A 21,614-nucleotide genomic window follows, 5' to 3' on the forward strand; every position below is an offset into this window, starting at 1 on the left:
TTGTGCTGGGAAGAGCCGCTTGCAGATCCCACTGCCAGCTTCTCTCCAACCAGTTCCCGCTGATCCGCCGTAAAGAATGGTGGGCGGGGATCAGGAGTGCTACCACGACGCCAAACCCTTACGCCTCTGCTCCGGCCTCGCACGGCTTCAATGCTTCTTGCAGTGGTTTTCTGATGATTGCTTCGTTGATTCATGGAGGATCGGAGGGTGGATGGGAGATAAGTGACGAGTTCTTCGCCGAAGTGCTGATGAATCCTTCCCCGATTGAACTCGAGCCCCAGGAAAGTTCCCTATTTTCTTGCCTTTCTTTTATTTTCTCTTAATTTTTTTTAAATCGGGTAAACAGGTTGGATTTTATTTCTTTTAATGGGGTATAAATGGGTCATAAATAAGTCGGGTCGGATAATCTATTTATTAAGTAGGTCGGGTTCAGATTTTAAATTTTGACCTGTTTAAATAAACAAATCGGATCCGGATTCAAAATTTTTTGACTCAACCCGTATTTGATCCGACCCATTTATATCTGACTTGACCCGATTGCCACCCCCGCCTATAGCACGTCAACATCTATCTGTTTTAGCATCAGATGCATAGGTGCATCCAGATAGTTCTTAGAGTAACTAATATCAATTATGTCTTAAGTAACAGTCTAACATTCCTTTTTCAATTGAATTGAGTCATTCACTATAATAGACAATACTAAAACAGCTTTAAATCATTCATGGGAGACATGAAATGATGAAATAAATTATAGAATTCGTACAATGAGCTGTAAGCTAACAAAACATTGACAGGCAAAAGGAAATGTGCTAACATACACATGCACATATCAGCATTCAACATAGACTAAGTAAGATGATTTAAATGAGTTGGCGTTTACAATTGGAAAACTGGCAAATAATATCAATGCTAAGAAACAAGGTACCTAGGATTTTCATTCATATATGCACAAAACAATAGGCCTTAACTTTCCAACAGCATTTGATGCATTAGGGAAAGTGACAATTCCTCCATAACTGTAGTCGTGAAGGTGAAAATTAAATGATCAGTTTTTCCATTTTATGTTGTTTTAGTCTGAGATAAGTGTGAACATCTAAAATATTTTTTGACTATGGTTCAAAAACTAAACTCCTCGGGAAATTATGACCGTGAAATTTTCTACATTAATTGTTTCAATCAGTATACAAATGAATCAGCATCATATGTGTTAGTCTCAAATCAAGGGAATGAATTAGAGGTGTCAATATAATGTACTTACAGTAGTTTTGCAAAGAACTGCATTTAACTGCTAAACAAGCATAAATCATGCTTATGTCATCTAATTGTTGGTTATATGAAGATGCTTCAAGAGAAAGGTTCAGTCATACAAAGAAAGATCAAACCATTTATAGATAAAAAGAAGAAAGACTGTTATAAAAAACACTGTAAGTAACAACTATAACAACTAGGAATTCGACAAGATTCAGACAATGCTTGGAATCCTAGCCAGCATCCTCAAAAAGGTCATTAGTCCTCATTTACTCTGCCTACTAGCACATTCTATAAGAGGTAAAATTTTAATACATGCACAATATGCATCATATCCACAAAACAAGGTCAGAACTAAGCCGTCAAACTCATCAGAATACTTGATATATGTTCAGCATGATAACTAACTTCTCATTTGTACATCCCCATATAATAATATCAACACCAGATATGAATATAATGGCTGATGACTAAAAGCAAACTAGGTAACCAAATATTTAAATATCTTACTTTGCAAGCGTTGGATATTTGATGCATTCCCTCAACATGTTACCGCAATTCAATGCAATTTCTTTGTTGTTATAACTGTTTGAAAACAATGTTAACTAAATCAAGCTTCATGACATTATGCACTAATTGCAAATATGAGCCATTTAGCCAAAAAGAGAACGAAAATTCAAAAGTCACTACATACAAGCACAGATTAACTTTTGAAGTGCACCTAACAATATTAATACTAAAGCTGCTCGTGCATGTTTACCAGCATACATGCATATAATTATGTGTAAGTACTCCATTAAATGAATCCAGCCATCCATGCAAACAACATTTATCAACCAGTATGAACTCTTACTACAGAGAAAGGAACAAAATATATTGAGGTTGATGCACTTCTACTGAAATTCATGCTATGTTTCCCTCTTTAGAAATCATTTACAGATAACTTTCTTGTCTGGTAAGTATTTATGCATGAGGTTCTGAAAAATGTGTTTATGGCCCAGGGTTTGCCGTACCGGGCCGAATCGCCCGGTATGGGGCGTACTGAACCGGACCGGCGTCCTGCCGATCCGGTTCAGAGGATTTTTTCGGATAATCCCTCCGAACCGCACTGAACCGGGCGTACCGAACCGGACCGGCGCCCTGCCGATCCGGTTCGGGGGGGTTTTTTCCAAAAACCCCTCCGAACCGCACCGAACCGTCCGATTCGGTGCAGTTCCGGTCCATACCGCCCAAAACCGAGCGGTATGAAGCGGTTCGACACCGGTTCGGCATGAACCGAACCGTGCCGACAACCCCACGTGAAAAAGTGGGGAGGGAGGGTGAGGGGAGTGGGGCCTGGACTGTTTTTAAGTGGCAGCCCAGAGCCTAGAGTTCTCTGAGAAGTCTCAGAGAACTCCCGAAGGTGCTTTAGTCTCAACGAAACCGTTGAGACCTCCGAAAAATTAGAAAAAAAGGAAAAAACTCCGTCAAATTCTAGTGGTTACTACCCTATGTAGCCTGGAGCACCTTACGGATCAGATTTTACTCCCGACATATTTGGATGGGTTCCTCCACAACCGTACCATCATTCTGAGGATACTTCTCAGAATCAGAGTTTGAGTGAGAGATCTGAGATGTCTTACAATCTAGAGAGGATGCCTTATAGGATAAATATTCAAGAGTACGGTGCAGTTTGGATAGAGGGCTGGACTGATGTCCCTCCAGATTATGTTGATCATCCAGATATCTACGAGCGTCACAGATACTCGACGAGAAATTAAATGTAGGGTAGATCTTGAGGTTGGTATATCAGTTATTGTGCTTTATACTTAAATATTTAGATACATTTTAATGCATATTTTATATATATATTTTTTAATTTTAAGATGACATAGTTGTAATATAATATAAATAAATATATATTTAAAATTTTGGATCAAGAGTCTTTGTACCACTACCTAATTCAAAATTGAACTCAAATATGTCAATAATATGCAATATAATGCAATTTTGGGATTGTATTTATGAATTATTAACTTGAACACAAAAAAAAATGAAAAGAAAAAAATTTTGTACCGATACGCCGAAGCGTACCATATGTCGGTACGGTATGGTATCGTACCATACCGGTCCAGCACCGATACACTGTCCCGTACCGATACAGAGAACCTTGGTTTATGCACTACAAGGATCCAAAAAATCCGTGTACACTCCATTGCTATAATTAACTTCAAGGTAAAAGTGTACACTACCAACAGGAACGTGATGAAAGAAATCTGGAGTAGCATATCTTAAATTCCTAATGATGAAGGCATAAGGTCTGAACTTCTAACAAAGTTAATTGAAAATAGCTGATGTAAATCAGACAATCTGACAGACTGTTTATGCATAGACAGATAGTCAACCATGCATATGTGTCTGTATGCATATCTCATTACCAGAATCATAGAATAGAAAATATCATGAATTTAGAAGATACAATGAGTTTGCCACAATTAATATTGTCATCAATCTTCATGTTTTCTTTTTCTTTGAGATCATCAATGCATAAGCAACCTAGGGACTAACTTGGTTATGTATCACATTGCATAGATTCACAAAATCTTTATTTACCTGTAATCATCCATGATGAAGTACTCTAACATTGTGGTAAAATAAGCATTTTGCTGGTAATCTGACCTTCGAGGTCAAGGAAAATCTTCACTCCAAAAAGAAAAAAAGTAAATAGATTCAAAGAAATAGAAAAAGAAAAAAGAAATTTTGAGAACCAAAAATGAACCACAAAAATTTAAGCGTAAGTCTATATTCCATACAAGTAATAAATATACAGCAGAAAGAGTGTGATAAAGAAATACAGCTATTATTAAAGGTCATTTATTGTGTGCATCAACATTACCACCAGATATTTATAACAGTTACACACTGATTTCCCCCTGGGCTCCATTGCTTCTTTTTCAAAGGACATTAGAATTCACTTAGACATGTGAATGCAAAAAATGAAGCACCGTATCATGATGACCGGTTCACACAGTAACAGTTCTAAGGTTAGCTTTAAAGGTATGTCCAAAGTTTGCAAATACCTGTTTCAATGCCCATATTGGTACCATGTTGGTACAATATAGTATGGGTCGGTGTGGGATACTGACATGCAGTATGCCTCCTGCATTGATTATCGGTTCAGCACTGATGCATATGATATGCCTGTATAAGGCAGTACGCACCGGTACGGTGAACCTTGGTACAGTCCTTAAGATGCTTGGATTTCTATAAAGTCTCGTATCTTGAAGAGTCCAAAAATTAATTCACGCTAACTGAAACTAAGAGTGAAATAAATGATTGGCCAGATTCAAGGAAGTTATCGATTGCAAATAATGGTCTATGAACCTGGACTCATGATCCACATGAGAACTTTTGACATTGAAAGGAAAAGAGGCTCTCCCTAATTTCTCATATTAGCCAAAATCCATACCCTATGATATGGATATAGATAGAAGAAAAGTTGAAAACTCAAGTTGTTTATCCAAATAAACAATTTACCAGCTCATCTTTGATCTTGTTTACTGGAGTCTCTCTTCTATAACATCAAAATATTCAATATTTCCTAGACTTCAAGGAAACCATGTCACATTGTTTCCATCCATGTCATAGCCTCACCAATATAATCTCTTCCATTCCCCACCATTGTAGTGTAGAGTGAAGGAAGTAGTAGGGACTAGGGAGTGTTCAGTTACTTCGACAATCTTGTTAAAGAATAAAGGGATCACCAAACCACAAAAGGAACCAAATATAGTTCATTTCCATAGGAGTAACTATGATTTGGGTGAAGAGCCATAGTTTTTAAACCAAACTTTGTTGGCCACTATTCTATGAAATGGGGATTGGGGCTGGAACTCGCAATTCAGTGAGCTGATCCCTCCATGGAAATGCAAGATCAGCTGATCCTATATATAGCTGAAGAATGAAAATTTGGTCTTTTAAATATGAAAAAAGCATACTCTAGAGAAATTTCTTCTTAAAAAAATCGAGGACAATTTACCAGCCATGCCATGACAATTCCCACAGCCCATTCTGTTTGTGATTAAACCTCAATTATCTTTTTCCATTTTATATTCAAGAAACTCACCTTTTCATTCCTCATATTTCCCTGTTTTCTTCTCCAAGATGCACAAAGAATACGGTTTGATTCAGTGGATCATGCCCTTTCATATATTTGACTTCATTGCTAGTGAAGCGCTATTTTTTTCTTTTTGTTTCAAAGATCATGTTTAAACCCTTATATTTCTTTGATTCTATAAGATACAAGGGGTTTTTGGATGCCAAGACATGATAAACATGAATATCATGCCTGAAGAAAACTTGATGAGCTAAGAAGTTGATAAAGGAAACTATGAAAACCTGAAGGCCATATGTTCTCCAAAAAGTAGAAATATTAGTGTGTAAGGAAGAGGTTGGCAATGCTTCAACCAACTAAATAATAAGAGGACTTCCTAGTAACCTACCATTTTAGATCTTACAAACTGGTTAGGTTGTCCTTTTAGAGCATGCTCAATCACCAAAACACCCACAAAGGAACACAAAAAATTATATATATATATATATATATATATATATATATATATATATATATATATATATAACCAGGACATTGCTAGCCAGAAGATATATTTTGGGTTCCTTGACCCTGCTTAAGTACCCGAGATCTTCCAATGCACAACAAATACGACATTAACACACAACCACATAGGTCCTTAGAGAAATTGGAGAAATTTGAGAAATCATAAACATTCAATTACATTAGGTGATCAACTGATAACTATTTTGATTATGCAAAAAAAAGGGGTCTAAGAATAGTTTAAACATGATTTATGATTTAATAAATGTAATTTGGAAAATTCATCATTTTTCATAAGGTTATTTTTGTATGATTATCTGCAGTCTTAAATAGTCATGCATGTTATTAAGTTCATAAGTTGTCCCACGGGTAAAGCAAGAATCTTGATGAACCTTATGTGAGCAATTAAAAGTCTAAAATTATTTTCGATGATTCAAGAATCAATTAAGTTACAAAATTATCAATTTGACCTACAATTATATGGAAGCTAACTTATGGTCATAGTTGAACAGGTAAAGTAGTGTCCAGAAACTGGATAAAAGAAAATTGAATTTAACAGAAAAATAATCTCTTGATCATTGCTTGATTTGTTTCTCAACCCAAAAGGTAATCATGCCTTTTGTTCCCCTCTATTAAGGAGAAAGAAGGAACAAGCTACAAACATAGATTTCTTTTCAGACCTTCACAAGCAGGTCTCTATGACTGTACCTCCTTCAGATACTCATATAGAAGGGCAAAAATATGACATAATAGATAATACCCTGGGCAATTGGATCAGGTTGAGTTCTAGTAATATCATGCAGAAGAATATAGAACATTATTTATAAAATTAGCACATAGGTCTCCTTGTAGTTGGGAAAAAGTCAAAGTTTGCCCTGCTTGATTGTCAATTGATGACAATAAAAAGCATACTGAACAAATGAAGTTGTCCAACAAGCCTCTAACAAGACAGACTGTGAAAATATTATTGATCTCCAAGCTTGGGCTTGGCAAAAAACATTTATCTATATACATCTATATAGGACTCATTTGGTTTGCAGGACTCATTTGGTTTGCAGGAGGTGGGAGAAAAGTGTGGTTAACAGGAAAATGAAAATAATGCCTCATGGTTGGTTGGAGTTTTCAAAGGAGAGAGATGGGGAGGTAGGCATTCTCTGGGAATAAGATTCCCACATTTCATCAGAAAGAAAAACCCATGCGAGGCATGGGAAAGCCACTTTCTCACAAGATGGAAATTATGGTAGTAGATTTTTTTTCCAAGAATGCCATTAAGCCATCATGATCTTCTTAATTACTATTTTTATTAGTTAGTCTTAAACTAACTAAAATTACCACAACATAAAGAAGCTAGGGTAATTTTAATATAAAAATATATTAACAACTATTTAAAATTATCACAAAATAAAGTTGTCTAACTATTAACTAAAAATTCAACCCAAAAGATATTTTCAATAGATACTTTTGAATCAAAAATATTTTTAAATATTTTGAGATTTAAAATATTTGAACATAGCTATTAAGATACTATAAATTGTGGTAATTTTAATAGTTAAAAATATTTAAAAATAGCTATTAAAAATATATTTTGATTCTTTTGGTGTTGAACCTTCAAAACCTCCAAACCTTGACGTTCCAAGTATCTGATTCTAAAAATTATGCAGGCAATGTTTTTTTCCTTGTAATCCCTTTATTAAGAGCATAGCAGGTATTTTACAAAACTTTCTCAGGAAAGCAGATGCTCAACCAAACATAAGTCGTTCTAAAAAGTGTGTTTCCTATGCCATTTCTCATGATCAATCAAACATGCAAAAACTACTTTCCCAAGTATTATATACTTAGGCATCAGCTTTCAAAAAAAACATTCCAATAAGGTAAAATTCTTTCTGTGAACCAAACGAGTCTATAAAGGAAGAAGCCCCCTTCTTTTGTCCATCCCACTGTTAAAATACACCCGTCCATCATTTTATCATGATTTTCTAATGGATAAAATTAAAAAGAGTAGTTTTCTCATTCTCTTTCAAAATATATTTTCTATAAAGTTGTAGTCTTTTAGTGGCCAAAGTCAAAGAAAACAGCTATCGGGAGATCCTCCACTCCATTGTGGTACACTCTCCCATTTAGTCATGTTATGATGTTTCAAACTTTCAATAAACAAAGTCAAAAACAGTCAAGGAAATCCACTTTCATTTTTTGGTCCACTATAGCCACATCTGGTATCTTTTCCCACAAAAGTGTGTTATTGCACTCCAATACCTTATTAAACAATTAACACATTTTCTTATATGGAAGTTAAACTTGGATGTACCCTATATCTTGATTACTATAATATCAAATGAGATCTAAGATTAAGAACAACAAATTCTGTCTTAGTCATTTTGGTTGAGATAAACCAAGATCTTGGTCCATTTTTGTACCACCAACATATGAGATGGCCAAGATCTGTGTAATTCAAAATCTTCGTTAGATCTTAACTATGACTACGTTATTACTTTTGTTTGTTTCTTGCACATGCCATTTCTCCCCATTGTGTCCTATCAAACAATTTAGCATTGGTCAAAAATAAACATATAGAGGAACTAGTTTAAGTTTCTTGGGAGTAACAAAAAAACCATGCAACTAAGTTCCATTTCATGACCAAAAAAGCATCACAACAACATCAAAATTACAAATGAAACAACCATAATCATCAAAATAATAAGTGGAAAGAGAAAAGAATGATTAAGAAAAAATTGAAAAAAAAAACAGAAAGAAATAAAGAAGATGCTAACCAGTATGCCACCCCGTACCATGTCTCAGTATGGTATCAAACTGGTACCACTATACCAGTGGCTGAACAATATGGTACCCGATACTTGGATGCCATAAACCAATGGAAACAATAAGAAAACTATGCTACCAATCACCAATGCAAAAATGAGAACAGTAATTATTAAGAACCGACATAACAGCTAAAGAGATGTTGTATAAACTATGGAAGATATCAAACCATTATTTTCTTTAAAAAAACATCAAAAAAGATCACCAAGGAACTCACACCATGACAAGTCCTACTCATGGAAGAAATCAGTATAGAATAAATAAATTAATTGATCTTAACTTGGAGTAAATTATTGTAAAGTGTTCTGAACTTTTCAAATACCTACTCCACCCTTTCAAAAAAGTGGCTTTTTCAAAAATTTAACAGTTTAATTGCTGCAATAAGTAAATTAAATACATCATGATTTTATGTCAGATGTAGCCTTTGGTTCGGGAATTAGAAAAGAATATGAATAGTAAGTTATTCCGATTTTTGTTTGGCTATAATTTATGGAATAACTTTTGATTGGTCTGTTTTCTTTCTAATTTCAGCAGCACAACTGTTTCTTGCTTACGCCTGTATTGCAAAAGCCATTCAATAGGAAAAAGACTTGCCTCTAATTTCTAAGTCTTATGCCTGCTTTATTCCCCAACCAAGCATTGCTTGAATGATTATAACAATCCTTTTTCAGAAAAGTGAATGATCATCAAAATTCATCAACAAGATCAAATAAACTTCCCATGCATGAGATAGAAACAATAGGGAAGATGGATAGATGATGGATCCAAAAGGAAGAAGGCTTTGGTTTAGGTAGGAAAATACAGAACCCAAGCCCAATGCAAAGATGGGGTCTTGTTTGAGTTTAATCAAGTATGAACAATTTGAGTCATAGACTGACCGGGGCACATTCGCAACTAATAATGTTTCTTGCCAATCCTAGAATGTTATTGGTGGAATTTAAATATAATCAACATAGATACATAAGATTATATTGAGGATAATTAATTAACATTATTAAATGATATTTGTGTAAGAAGAATCAACCCCAGGGATTCAAAATATTATTACTGGACACTTCATAGATGATTGAATGAATGGCTGTTGTTTTTTTTTCATTTGTATATAATACAAGAATGTAACATCAAGGTACAAACGCTAATGAAGCCAAAAAAAATTAATTTCAGTACTAGGCTAGATCAAGAAATTGGCTAACTCAAACTAAGATTAGATAATGATGGATTTTTTCAATTCGCTTTGTGGTTGGAATCCTTTTCTTAAAGTTCATAGCGATTGCATCTTCACCAAAAGACATATTTCATTGTAGGATTTTATGTGTTCTTTGTTTTCTGCTAAAAAAAATAAGGTCATGTTATCATATATTTGACATGATAAGGGATACAAATTCATAAGCTAACAATTTTGTCATATCGGACCCCATACCGGTACTATCCTATTACAGTGTTGGTATATGGTACAATACAAGATGGTGAGGCATACAGCGTGATAATATGGTATGAGATTATGTACTAATTTGGTACCAATATGATATGCTATGCCCGGTACAGCAAACCTTGCTAATAATAACATTCTTTGGCAGGGTTTATATGCTCTACAACTAAATAGAATCTCATAAATGTAGGCTACATTTTTGCATCAAGAATGGTAAGAAATTAAGTCTAAAAATTGTAGAATTGTATTACATTGCTGCCTCATCCTATGCCTATCTTACTTCCAGTATTTGCCTTTTAACCACCATCACACAATACACCAATGTACTCGACCTAAACCGCACGTCTCTGGTTCAAAGATGACCACGAGATCTGAACCCTCCATTTCTAGAGATTTGCCAGACTTTTGTACAATATTTGAAGCATGGTTGGCCGTATCGGCAAGGGCATACTGAACCAAACCAATTGGAAACCAAGACGGTTTCTCTTGTCAACTTCATAAAAAGGCCAAAACCCTATCAGTTCAATGATAACCCCCGCCCCTGGCTCCCAATTCATTCATAAACCATGCCCAACACCCCCCCCTCCCCGCGCCACAAAAAAGGATCACGATCATTCAAGAGAGAACCTCTCGCAAACGTTTGAGAGAAGCAACCTTCCACCCCCTCAAGCTCACAATGGAGAAAGAAGCCTCTCCACCCCCCCCACTAGAGCACCACCACCTGGCCCGATCAATGCTCCCCCCTCCCTGGTGTCATTAATAAATGTCTCCACCCCTCTCCCTCTCTCTCTCTCTCTGCTAAGGTTAGGGTTAGGGTTTCCTTTGGTCCTCCCCCTCCCTGTCGCTCCGCTAGGGTTAGGATTAGGGTTCCTCCCTCCCTCCCTCTCCCTTCCTCCCTCCCTCCCTCTCCCTCCCTCTTCCACTCTTTTTCTCCCTCTCCCTATTTTCAATATGTCCCATATAATACCAAATTGATCGCCAGCCAGTAAAACCTCTAGTACCAGTTCAATGAACCTTGATCTGATGTAATATATTGTGTTCATGAGTTTATCTATCAAGATTCTAGTATTTGAAGCATTTAGTGCAATGTAACTATGAGATCGTATACGCTTGTCCTTATTACAAAGAAAGCAATATATTTCTCTCTATATATTTCATTATGCATCATATTTACAAAATTAAACCACATTCTACTAAATAATCTTTATTATCTAATAATTTTTGCTACAAACATTCCTTATATTCTGCACGTGCTTTAACTAGTCTTTACAAATGGTAGAGTTCAATAAAATTGATCTAGTGGGCCCTTATTGCCTTCTAAACCAATAACAAGAATTAGGCTGCCATTTATATTATATTTATCAGCATGGTTATCGAGTTGTTTTACAGCTACTTCCAGCCTATTTATAGAGACTATGGTTGGTGCACCACACAGCTCCTCAATAGGCGTTGGAGAAGTTTGGTTCTAGTGAACAAGGATTAAATACCTATTTCAGGATTAAATCTGCTCTCTATGAAGCAATGACCCACGATCTAGCAGTTGGAAACAGATTATATACCAATATATCGGTTGATCATGTATGTATACTTTAATTAATTCAAAGCACTTATCTATAGCTCAGTCTGTTCAGACATGGTAACCAGCCAACATGTTTACAAGGTTGTCGAATCACATAGGTGGTCCCAGCATTGACCCCATGAAAGGCCTAGGTGGAATGCCTAGGTGATCAGAGAGTGCCTGAGTAAAATTCTAAAAACTAATAAACTTGTATGTATTCATAGATAGTCATGTATAGTTCAAAAAAAAAAATCACATTAACGAACATCATGTTGAAAAAAAATTTTGTCGGCTACTTAAATTGTCAATAATGAAAATTTTGTTTTAAACTTTTAAATTTTAATACTTTAGTTTGAATTGATAATATTTTATTAAGTGATTTAAAGCATTTAAATCTTGAAAGCTAACTGTGCAAGCATCAATTAGTATCTAAGAGAACACACTATAAATGGACTCAACTATTCTCTCTTTAAGTATATTCTTTTTTTTTTTAACTTAAAGACAGAATTAGTTAAAAGTTTTATGCCTTTAATATGCAATTAACACCCAAGATAGGCAGTTCCTAGGTGACCAAGTGCCGGTCTAGGCACCAACCTACGTGCCTGGTTTGCTGCCAAGTTTGATGGCCTAAAAAGTGTCAAGCACGAGGCAGTTGGGTTGTTTGAGTGCTTAGGCTGGATCACTTAGGCACCTAGGCAGCCATCTATGACAACCTTAAAGGTTAAAACATGAAGGTGTGCCCTCTATAAACTAAAAGATAAAGCCTAATATGAAAGAGAGAGAAAGAGAGAGAGAGAGAGAGAGAGAGAGAGAGAGAAAGGAAAGCGGAGATGGAGGGATGCAGGGGGACGGGGGAGGGAAAGAGAGGTTCTAGAAATGTCTAACTTACCAAACAACCAGGAAGTCCAAAAGTTCCAAATGATTCACAATATACTCCACGCAGCAATAACCAGAACCAACTTGCTGCCTTAACAAAATGCACCAACAGTGCACTATATCTTTTCTAGCCTGTTTTGAAAGCCTTAATTAGCTCACAACACTCAGAATAGACATAAAATTTGTGTATGTCAGTAAAGAACTTACATCCCATCCCAATGATGGCAATTTATGAACAAAAAGGGAAAGAACACCCTCCTTGCAAATTTCAAGAGCAATTTGCGAAATCTGCTCCTGATTTGGTTCAGCTTCTCCATCCCCAGACAGCATTTGCCTCATTGAAAGAATATTCTTTTCAGCTTCTTCACGAGCCTGATATGATGAAATATATGCATTCATAAACATATAACTTCAATGAGGTTATTCAAATTATGATATGCAAAATGAGATATAGACCTCATCATTATCCAGCAGGAACTATAGCACGCATTAGCACCATGAAGAAAAAAATGATCTCAGCACACATATATACCAACAAAATGGCTTCACCACATCTTAGTTTAAATAAAACTTGCTAGGGTTAATTCTTTTTTGCTGCATACACTGATTTTGAAGCAACTTTGATGCTTCTAAACAACATCCAGTGAAGTTGCTCTTTCAAATAACAGGAAGCTTTGTTGCTGGAATATAGGTATGATACCAGCATTGGAACTCATACTAGATATAGGATTTTCTAAACTCAAAAGTATGATTGACAGGTATGGTACTTTACATATATGTGCATGCCTGCATGTGAGCATGAGCGCATGCACAGGGATGGGTGAGTCTATGAATCTGCGCATGTGCTGGTGAAGGTGGCCGAATGCAAGTGTAGGCAAGGTATTGTGTGTACATACATATCTTGGTACTATATCAATAGTCATGGAAGATAAATGTTTCCACGTTTGTTTAGAATAATAAAAACCAAGAGACTGGTCACATTTTGATTATGGAACGTCTATAATCAATTATGCCAAGAAAGATCATTTCCTACAAATATAAGTGGTTGCCAATATAAAATTTATATGAGCCCCCTATCGGAAGGCTATATTGGTCTATGTTTAGTAGTTGTAGGTTGCAAAGAACATAAGAAGGTACCAAATGCACATCTAGATAGTTCTAGACACTTGTAGATTCTGTTTACCTCTTACCAAACTAATTATTGCAGATTCTAGTTATCTCATAGTAAACTAGTTATAACTAATGCATGTGTAGCCAAGGTTTTAAATCCCGTAGGATGGAGGTGCCCTGATTTTCCCATCGAACATGAGCCGGCAGTAGTGCCGATCATACATCCTGGTCGATATTTTCCATCTCTCTCCCTCTTCTTTCCATTCTTTTTTTTTCTTCTTTTCTTTCTTTTTCTTCTACCTTCCTTTCTTTTCTTTCGTTTTTCTTTCTTTTTTTGTTCCTTCAATTCTTTCTTTTTCCCTTTTTCTTCTTCTTTCTCTTTCTTTCATTCTTTCCATCCTTTCTTTTTCGTCTCCCTTCCTTTCTTTCTTTCTTTCATTTTTCCATCTTCTTGCCTTTCACTTTTTTCTTTTTTTTCATCTTTCCTTTCTTTCCTCTTAGTTCTTCTCTCCCGGTGTGGGTGGGTTTCGGAGTCCCAACCCCATCCTAGTCTCATATTCTCACAACAACAAGATGGAACGGCCGGAACGCCCCCTATCCTGCTGGGACGTAAAAGTTTAGATTTGAAATGATTGAACTAAAATTTGAATTTGTAAATATCTAAAATAAATAATTAATAACTAACTAAAATCTAATACATTATATATCCTTTTTGTCTCTTGGTTCAGAAGCATCTCTCTTCCTCTTCCCCTGAAAATTGTTGGAGTCCATATATATTGACATATCCTTGTAGAAGCTTTAGAATCCCTTCTTCTATTGAAGTCTAGAGTATGTTAAAACTTTTAAAAGAGAAATCTGATCAGAGTTATTTTTGGAATCAAAAAATTGGGAAATTAAGCCACTTTTATATAGTTTAAGGATAAAATCAAGATTATCCTATGCAGACCAAATCCCAAACTGTTAAGTTATTTGCCCTACATCAACATCTCAACAACAGATGAATGTAGTCGCACCAAATGTTTAGCTTTATGAAGTATAGGATCTAAAAATTAAGATTAGAGAAGAACAAGGTATTCTTGCATTTGTTCATTCTGGAATTAGCTTGACCATTACAATGCAGTCGCTGAATGAGGTGCCCAAATATCTAACAATGATGATAATAATTTGATTATACAGATCTAACAGTAAGCAATAAAAAAATAAAAGACAATTGCCATAGTATATGAAATACGCTAAACAAAAACAAGTTCTTTATGGGAAGGATTAAATGCCACTGCTATGCGGCATGCCAGAACACACCACAGCACTTTCCCCATTGTGCCATTCCATGTCATGTCATGCTGACATGGTTGCCTTCTTGTGCCTACACTAAAGGAATTTATATGAGTAATGGATTTCAGTTCCCTTTTTGGCTCAATGCAAAGTGGCTCAGGTCGATATGGCTGACCTACCCAATGCTAAGCAGCAGCCTAGTACTATGTACCAGTCCAATGCCAGGTTTCGGCATTGTCCTGGCATGTTACATACCCGCAAGCACAAGTTGCCATAGGCTAGTACTTGAAACCATGCCCCAGGGACAGTTATACCAAAGGAGATGTAATTCTCTTAACAAACAAGATTTAAAATTATAACCATTTAGACAATACGAAAAAATTGGTTAACTTTTAGCCAACATTTGATGACATGCTGTCTACACAGTCAAATCCAATGGTTTAAATCAAGTTGCCAATGGAAAACATTTGTTTTGGCAATCTCCACCTTTCTATCTTGTACACACCCCATCCCTCGAGGGATGACTCCAACCAAACTTGAGCTATAGCCCCTTGCTCAAGTAGCAAGGATTGATATCATCCAAGCAAACATGGTGCTACATTTGGTCGAATAATAATATAGCACATACTAGTGCACGAAGCTCTCGCCATTGAGAGGTCTGGGAAGGGTCAAACATACATAGTCTTAATCCTACATTCGGGGAGGTTGTTTCTATGTTTTGAAACCATGATAACCGATCCATAATAGAGCAACCTTATCCTTGCACCAAGGCTCGCCCTCTATAGTTGAACAATAATATGTGAATCTAGAAAGGTCTTAAATATCATGGGATGGGGTGTTCTAATCATTCCACGAAATAGGATTCCCCATGTACCAACACTCAAGATGGCAAATTTCCCATCCCATCCAAGTCCATTTATGGACTTGTCCCATCTTGACACTCAGGATGATGCCCCATTCTGACACTTAAGACAATGGGATGCCCTACCATCCCACCAGTATTTAAAACCTTGGAAACTAGTAAAGGTGATTACCCCTAGGTAACCTTTTGAATGCCATAAAGCAACGATCTTCATTATCTCTAGGAATCCAAGGGATTAGAGTTGCCAAGAAAACAAGAATGACAAAATTAATGTCTGACGAAAACATTCACTATGCTGTCATTGGACCATGAGACCAAATTTGAACAAAAGAAATTAAGACAATGGTCTATGATGGCTGGTAGATAGAGTTACATAAACCACAAGTTGTATAGACCCCTTAGCAATAGACCACTATATGTAGAATTGTTATGCTCATAAGATAGTAATACAATAGAAGATATACAGTACCAAACCCAACTGCCCAGTTTGTTAAATACCAAACCATATCAACAATGAACTGGGACATTTCATGGTCTTAGAATAGGACCATGCCTAACTGGTGTGAACCAATCCTTACTGGGCCAAACCATCTAGAATCGCTTAGTTCAAGAGGTTTAATCCTCACTGGGCCAAACCATCTAGAATCGCTTAGTTCAAGCGGTTTAGCCTGGTAAGGCCCCCATATTGGTTTTGGGCAGTATTCACCAAACTAGTATCAGAGGATGTATTGGTACAGGTCTGTACCATGCCATTCTGGGATGTGGCACAATAGTGAGGGGAGAGGGAGAAGGAGAGAGAGAGAGAGGTAGAGGAGGAGGGAGAGGGAGGAAGGGGAGATAGAGGGCATGAAAGCCATTGTCATCATAGGTGGGGAGCTTGAAATAGAAAGAGGGCACCCTAGCCCTAACCCCACAAGAGAGAGGGGGGGGGAGTTTGCCGATGACAATCAAGCAAAGGACGATTGCGTGTCTACTGTACTAGGGGGCAAGAAAGGAGGATCGGCCTATCTAATCATGGTTCAAACCAGGCCATTTTCCTTCTCTGAGCCTATTTACCTAGCCAATGAACCATCCGAGTTTCTGTCGATTCGATTTGGTAAGCCTTGCACAAGGTGATCCGGCGTAGCATGGCCAACCCTGGTTTTGGGCCTAAATTATCGACAAAGAGCTTGACACCCTTTTCTCCCTTTATTTCGAGATAAGAGAGGACAAAGAGAGGGAGAGTGGAAGAGTAAGAAGGAGGTCTAATTGAGATATTACCTTCTTCCTTTTTTTGGTTACATCACATAAATAAGCAGAAATTCAAAATTATGAGAAAATTGTGCCAAAATATTATATTTTGGCTTGATTTTGTCATATATTAATAGATCTTATTTAGAATTATGCAATGATATAACCTTTTTTTATTTTTCTCCTTTATTTTTTATCAAAATATATTTTTTAACAAAAAATAAAAATAAAGGAGAAGTTAGATTTCAAAAATAACAGGAAGTAGAGCCACTCAAGGAGGTAGAACCAATCAAGATAGTCTATCTCTTCAAGCCAACCATGAGAGTCAGAGAGGTCAATCACACAAGGGTAAGAAGTTAGTGCCCCAAACATCCACTCAAGCAATGCAAAAGAAAGAAAAGAGGAATGCAAATCCATTAGCAAGAGTGGATGAGGAGCTAGTTTACATTGACTCCGAGACTACTAGCCTCTCCCATGATAGATTTCCCAGATCGTCTCTAAAAACAAGCAATGATGGCAACTCTTCAAACATATGAGTCTAATGGTCAGGATAGAGACAATGGACAGGGTAGGGTTGCCATTCCCCTAAATTGTCCTAAGTCACAAACTTGCTTCCCCTATTCATGACTTGCCTGTACAAATTCCCAAGTTTATAGAAGTGTATGCACCTTGCTTACTACATTATTTTTTCTAAACATATAACATATTAGAAAATAAACAGCAAGACATTTTTATATTACTTTATAATGGAACAACATTTGTCCCTTCTTTTTTTTTTTTTTGAGGGTTGTGGGAGCAAGAGTTGTTGCTTTTACTTTGTAGGGTTTATTTTGATGTTCATTGATTTAATTAGTTTCACCTCATGTCGATGCATCTCCCATGATAGATTTCCCAGATTGTCTCTAGAAACAAGCAATGATGGCAACTCTTCAAACATATGAGTCTAATGGTCAGGATAGAGACAATGGATAGGGCAGGGTTGCCATTCCCCTAAATTGACCTAAGTCACAAACTTGCTTCCCCTATTCATGACTTGCCTGTCCAAATTCCCAAGTTTATAGAAGTGTATGCACCTTGCTTACTACATTATTTTTTCTAAACATATAACATATTAGAAAATAAACAGCAAGACATTTTTATATTACTTTATAATGGAACAACATTTGTCCAATGATGGCAACTCTTCAAACATATGAGTCTAATGGTCAGGATAGAGACAATGGATAGGGCAGGGTTGCCGTTCCCCTAAATTGTCCTAAGTCACAAACTTGCTTCCCCTATTCATGACTTGCCTGTCCAAATTCCCAAGTTTATAGAAGTGTATGCACCTTGCTTACTACATTATTTTTTCTAAACATATAACATATTAGAAAATAAACAGCAAGACATTTTTATATTACTTTATAATGGAACAAAATTTGTCCCTTCTTTTTTTTTTTTTGAGGATTGTGGGAGCAAGAGTTGTTGCTTTTACTTTGTAGGGTTTATTTTGATGTTCATTGATTTAACTAGTTTCACCTCATGTTGATGCATCTATTTCACTATTTGTACCGTTGTTGTTTCTTTTGGATCCATGCAAAGTCTTTGGATACAACATCATAGAAAAACTGTTATGTCATAATCTTTTCTTTTTTTGTTTCACATTTCCTATGATGTCATGTTTGACTTATTATACTTTATTATAAGCCCACTAATTTATTTAAATTTCTTGTTTTTTAACCCAAATAATTCCAATTCCTTGGATGTGTAAATAATTTTACAACTTGCATATAGTATATGGCATATGTCATTTAATAGATTTTTTTTTTTTTATTAAGAGATTTGGCCCTCCAAGACAAAAATTCTAGATTAACCTAATCCATGAATTTTTAGTTACAGATTACATATGGTTGTACTTTATAGGTTTTGTAGTGTTATAAATTTCAAAGTCTTCCTTATTATATGTGCCGGTCATATGTAACGTCTGCACTCATATTCCATCAAGACCCAACTTCCCATTGTGCCAATACTCATGATGTATTGCATTGTTTGCACTCTTCCAATATCAATCTACTCTAAAAACAAGAGATATGAACTCTAGATTATACATCAAACACTACTACTAGATGCGAAAGCAAGCCTATGAATGTTGGTACCATCACATCTATTACCTATGTTATCTCTCAGTTTCTCTATGAAGGGTAGACATTTTAACCTTTTTTTTATTTATTTTGTACATTTACAGCCACTATCATTTATGTTGTTTTCACAACCTGTTCTACAATTGGATATATAAGATATGACATAATGCACTACAATGAAAACTAGACCCATCAAATTTTTTTTCAGTTTTGACATTCATTAATTTTCTCTTTCTTCTTCTAATCCTATTTTATATGAAAAAAATAAACAAAATGTGTAATCAACAGCGTAAAGCAAAACTGAGTACCTTTGGGAAACATAATTTGCATAAATTGTAGTCATGGCCATGGCTGGATTATTCTAAAATATGCATACCTATAACAAGAAATAGCTCATATATTTCAAACTTTTAAGAAGATTTACCAATTTTATTTTCCAGCTTGTAACCATGCAAGCCGACTAAGTTTGACCTATGCGACTACTGTTCTTCTAGACAACTTTACGACCATCACATTGTGACAACCCAAGTTCATATTAACCACACTCCAGTTTTCATTGATGACTGGGCAATCTTCAGCGTTAGCCTCAATCTCTTTCTAGTTTGGATGAGGTAATGTCTAATGTGAGTGGATAAGATAATATGTAATCTGAAATAAAGCCAAGAATTTGTACTACCGAGAAAAATCTCCTTCAATTTGCCTTACTTTTTACACAAGAAGCTACAAACCTATAAAAGAATTTGTATGCCTTGCACATTCATGTCATTAAAAAAATGACCGAAAGATAAGTTTCCATTGAGAAACTACAACAAATTGAGCACCAAATTTGCTCAATAAACAAATAAAATAATATAAACCAGTATGAATCACGAACCCCTTCCCCATCTTAGCCGCACCCCTCCCCCCCTCCCTCTTCTCCAAGTGCATTGACACACATTGACTTAACAAACAGATCAATAGCAAAGAGACTGAATCCAAATCAATTTCAAAGAACTCGACACAAAATTATCACTGGATTGATAATCCACCCTACCAAAATCCACCAATTTTGTCCGAAGAACCCAAGAAAATAAGAAAAACATTAAAAAACCCATGCCCAACCTCCACCTTCCGCTGGAATAAACCAAAAAAAAACAAAAAATCAATAATCTAATCAGATGAAAGACAGAGAAAGACTGTTCTTTTTCCAGTAGATCTCATCGTCTCACCTTTGCGACGGTCTTGGTATCGAGTGCGAGGAGGCTCTCCCGCATGGCCTTCACGAGATCGGACGGGGACGACCTGGCCTTGGAAGGCTTGAAGAAGGAGAACGCCATGGCGACTCGCGCGGCGAGCGGCTACTCTCCCTCCGCCTCTCCGCGTCGGTGTGGTGGTAGGCGGCTAGGCACGTCCTCCTCCCCCTACGCCTTGACCTTAAATTTTTTTCATCTTTTTATGTAAAGTGACGACGAAGAGTCGCCTGACTCGGCCGATTCGGTACAGGCCGGTTTGATCTTGAACAGTTGTAGTCCACTGTACCCTGGCACGTAAGTAGATGGATCATTGGATGGAAAATGAATATTAAATTGTTATGCTCGTAAAATAGTAAATTTTGCATGAATAATATATTTAATTATTGATCTCGCTAGAAATGTAGATTTTTTTTTTTGCATAATAATGTATATTTAGGGATTTTTAGATAATTTTGCCCGAGCATAAAATGGATGGTACATAAATTTAAAATTTTTTATTTTAATATTCGTACATATTTGATTCGATAAGTATTTGCCTTGCGATCGGATAATTTTGCTAGATAAGTAAAATTTTTTTTCATATAATAATATATATTTATAAATTTTTAGATAATTTTGCTAAAGCATGGGAATGATGATGCACAAATTTAAAATCTTTGATCCTAATATTCATACATATTAGCTTAGAACTCCATGCGATGCATGGGATGGAAACTAAAAAAAAAAAAAAAAACCCTCTAATCTCTCTCAAGCACTCTCCTTTCTCAAATCTCGAAAAAAGATAATAAATTTAAAAAAATAGAAAAAAATTATTTATGTAGAAAAAAATCATGTAACCTCGCTGCCACCGCTTTCTTTTTTCATCGTGAAGTGACCCCTCGAGCCCTCCTCTAGCGACTCCAACCACCCATTTCCCTTCCCTTCCTCCATCGCCATGGCCTCCAAGCACTGCCCCTGCATTTGCCCGTTGCCCCCTTCTGGGCCCTCTCACCGCTGCTGCTGGCATCCTCCTCCAATGAAATGCTCTTTCGCATCCTCTGTCCCACCGATCGAGCCCATTGTCGGAACCTCCCTGCTCCTCGATCCCTCCTCTAACAACCCCAACGGCCACTTCCCCTCCCCTTCCTTCGCCACTGCGGCGTCTAAGCGCTATCCCCCGCACTCACCTGCAGCTTTCTTTCGGGGTCTCTCACTATGGTGAGATATATATATTTTTTTTATATCATAGAGAATGGAGAATCACGAGTCCGTTCTCCCTCTCTCCCATGC

At 36.4% G+C, this 21,614-nt stretch overlaps 1 protein-coding gene across 3 annotated transcripts in view; it reads right to left on the reverse strand.

The window, feature by feature from the left end:
• LOC105032864 (uncharacterized) overlaps positions 1–20,563 on the reverse strand; it is a 32,726-nt gene extending 12,163 nt beyond the window's left edge. Inside the window, exons 1-4 of one of the 3 annotated variants that reach the window (XR_002163425.3) lie at positions 20,322–20,563; positions 12,727–12,891; positions 12,533–12,651; positions 1,759–1,833 (exon numbers count right to left, since the gene is read on the reverse strand). Coding sequence is in view for 2 of the 3 variants with exons in the window: in XM_010907444.4 (XP_010905746.1) it covers positions 1,759–1,833; positions 12,533–12,651; positions 12,727–12,891; positions 20,322–20,429 (467 nt within the window). In the remaining variant the exon portion in view is untranslated. The remainder of the gene's footprint in view (positions 1–1,758; positions 1,834–12,532; positions 12,652–12,726; positions 12,892–20,321) is intronic. The other 2 variants (XM_010907444.4, XM_010907443.4) reach the window with 2 other exon arrangements.
• Positions 20,564–21,614: the final 1,051 nt, after the last annotated feature.

This window comes from Elaeis guineensis, chromosome 1 (genome assembly GCF_000442705.2).
Source record: "Elaeis guineensis isolate ETL-2024a chromosome 1, EG11, whole genome shotgun sequence".
In the NCBI taxonomy this organism is placed as follows: Eukaryota; Viridiplantae; Streptophyta; class Magnoliopsida; order Arecales; family Arecaceae; genus Elaeis; species Elaeis guineensis.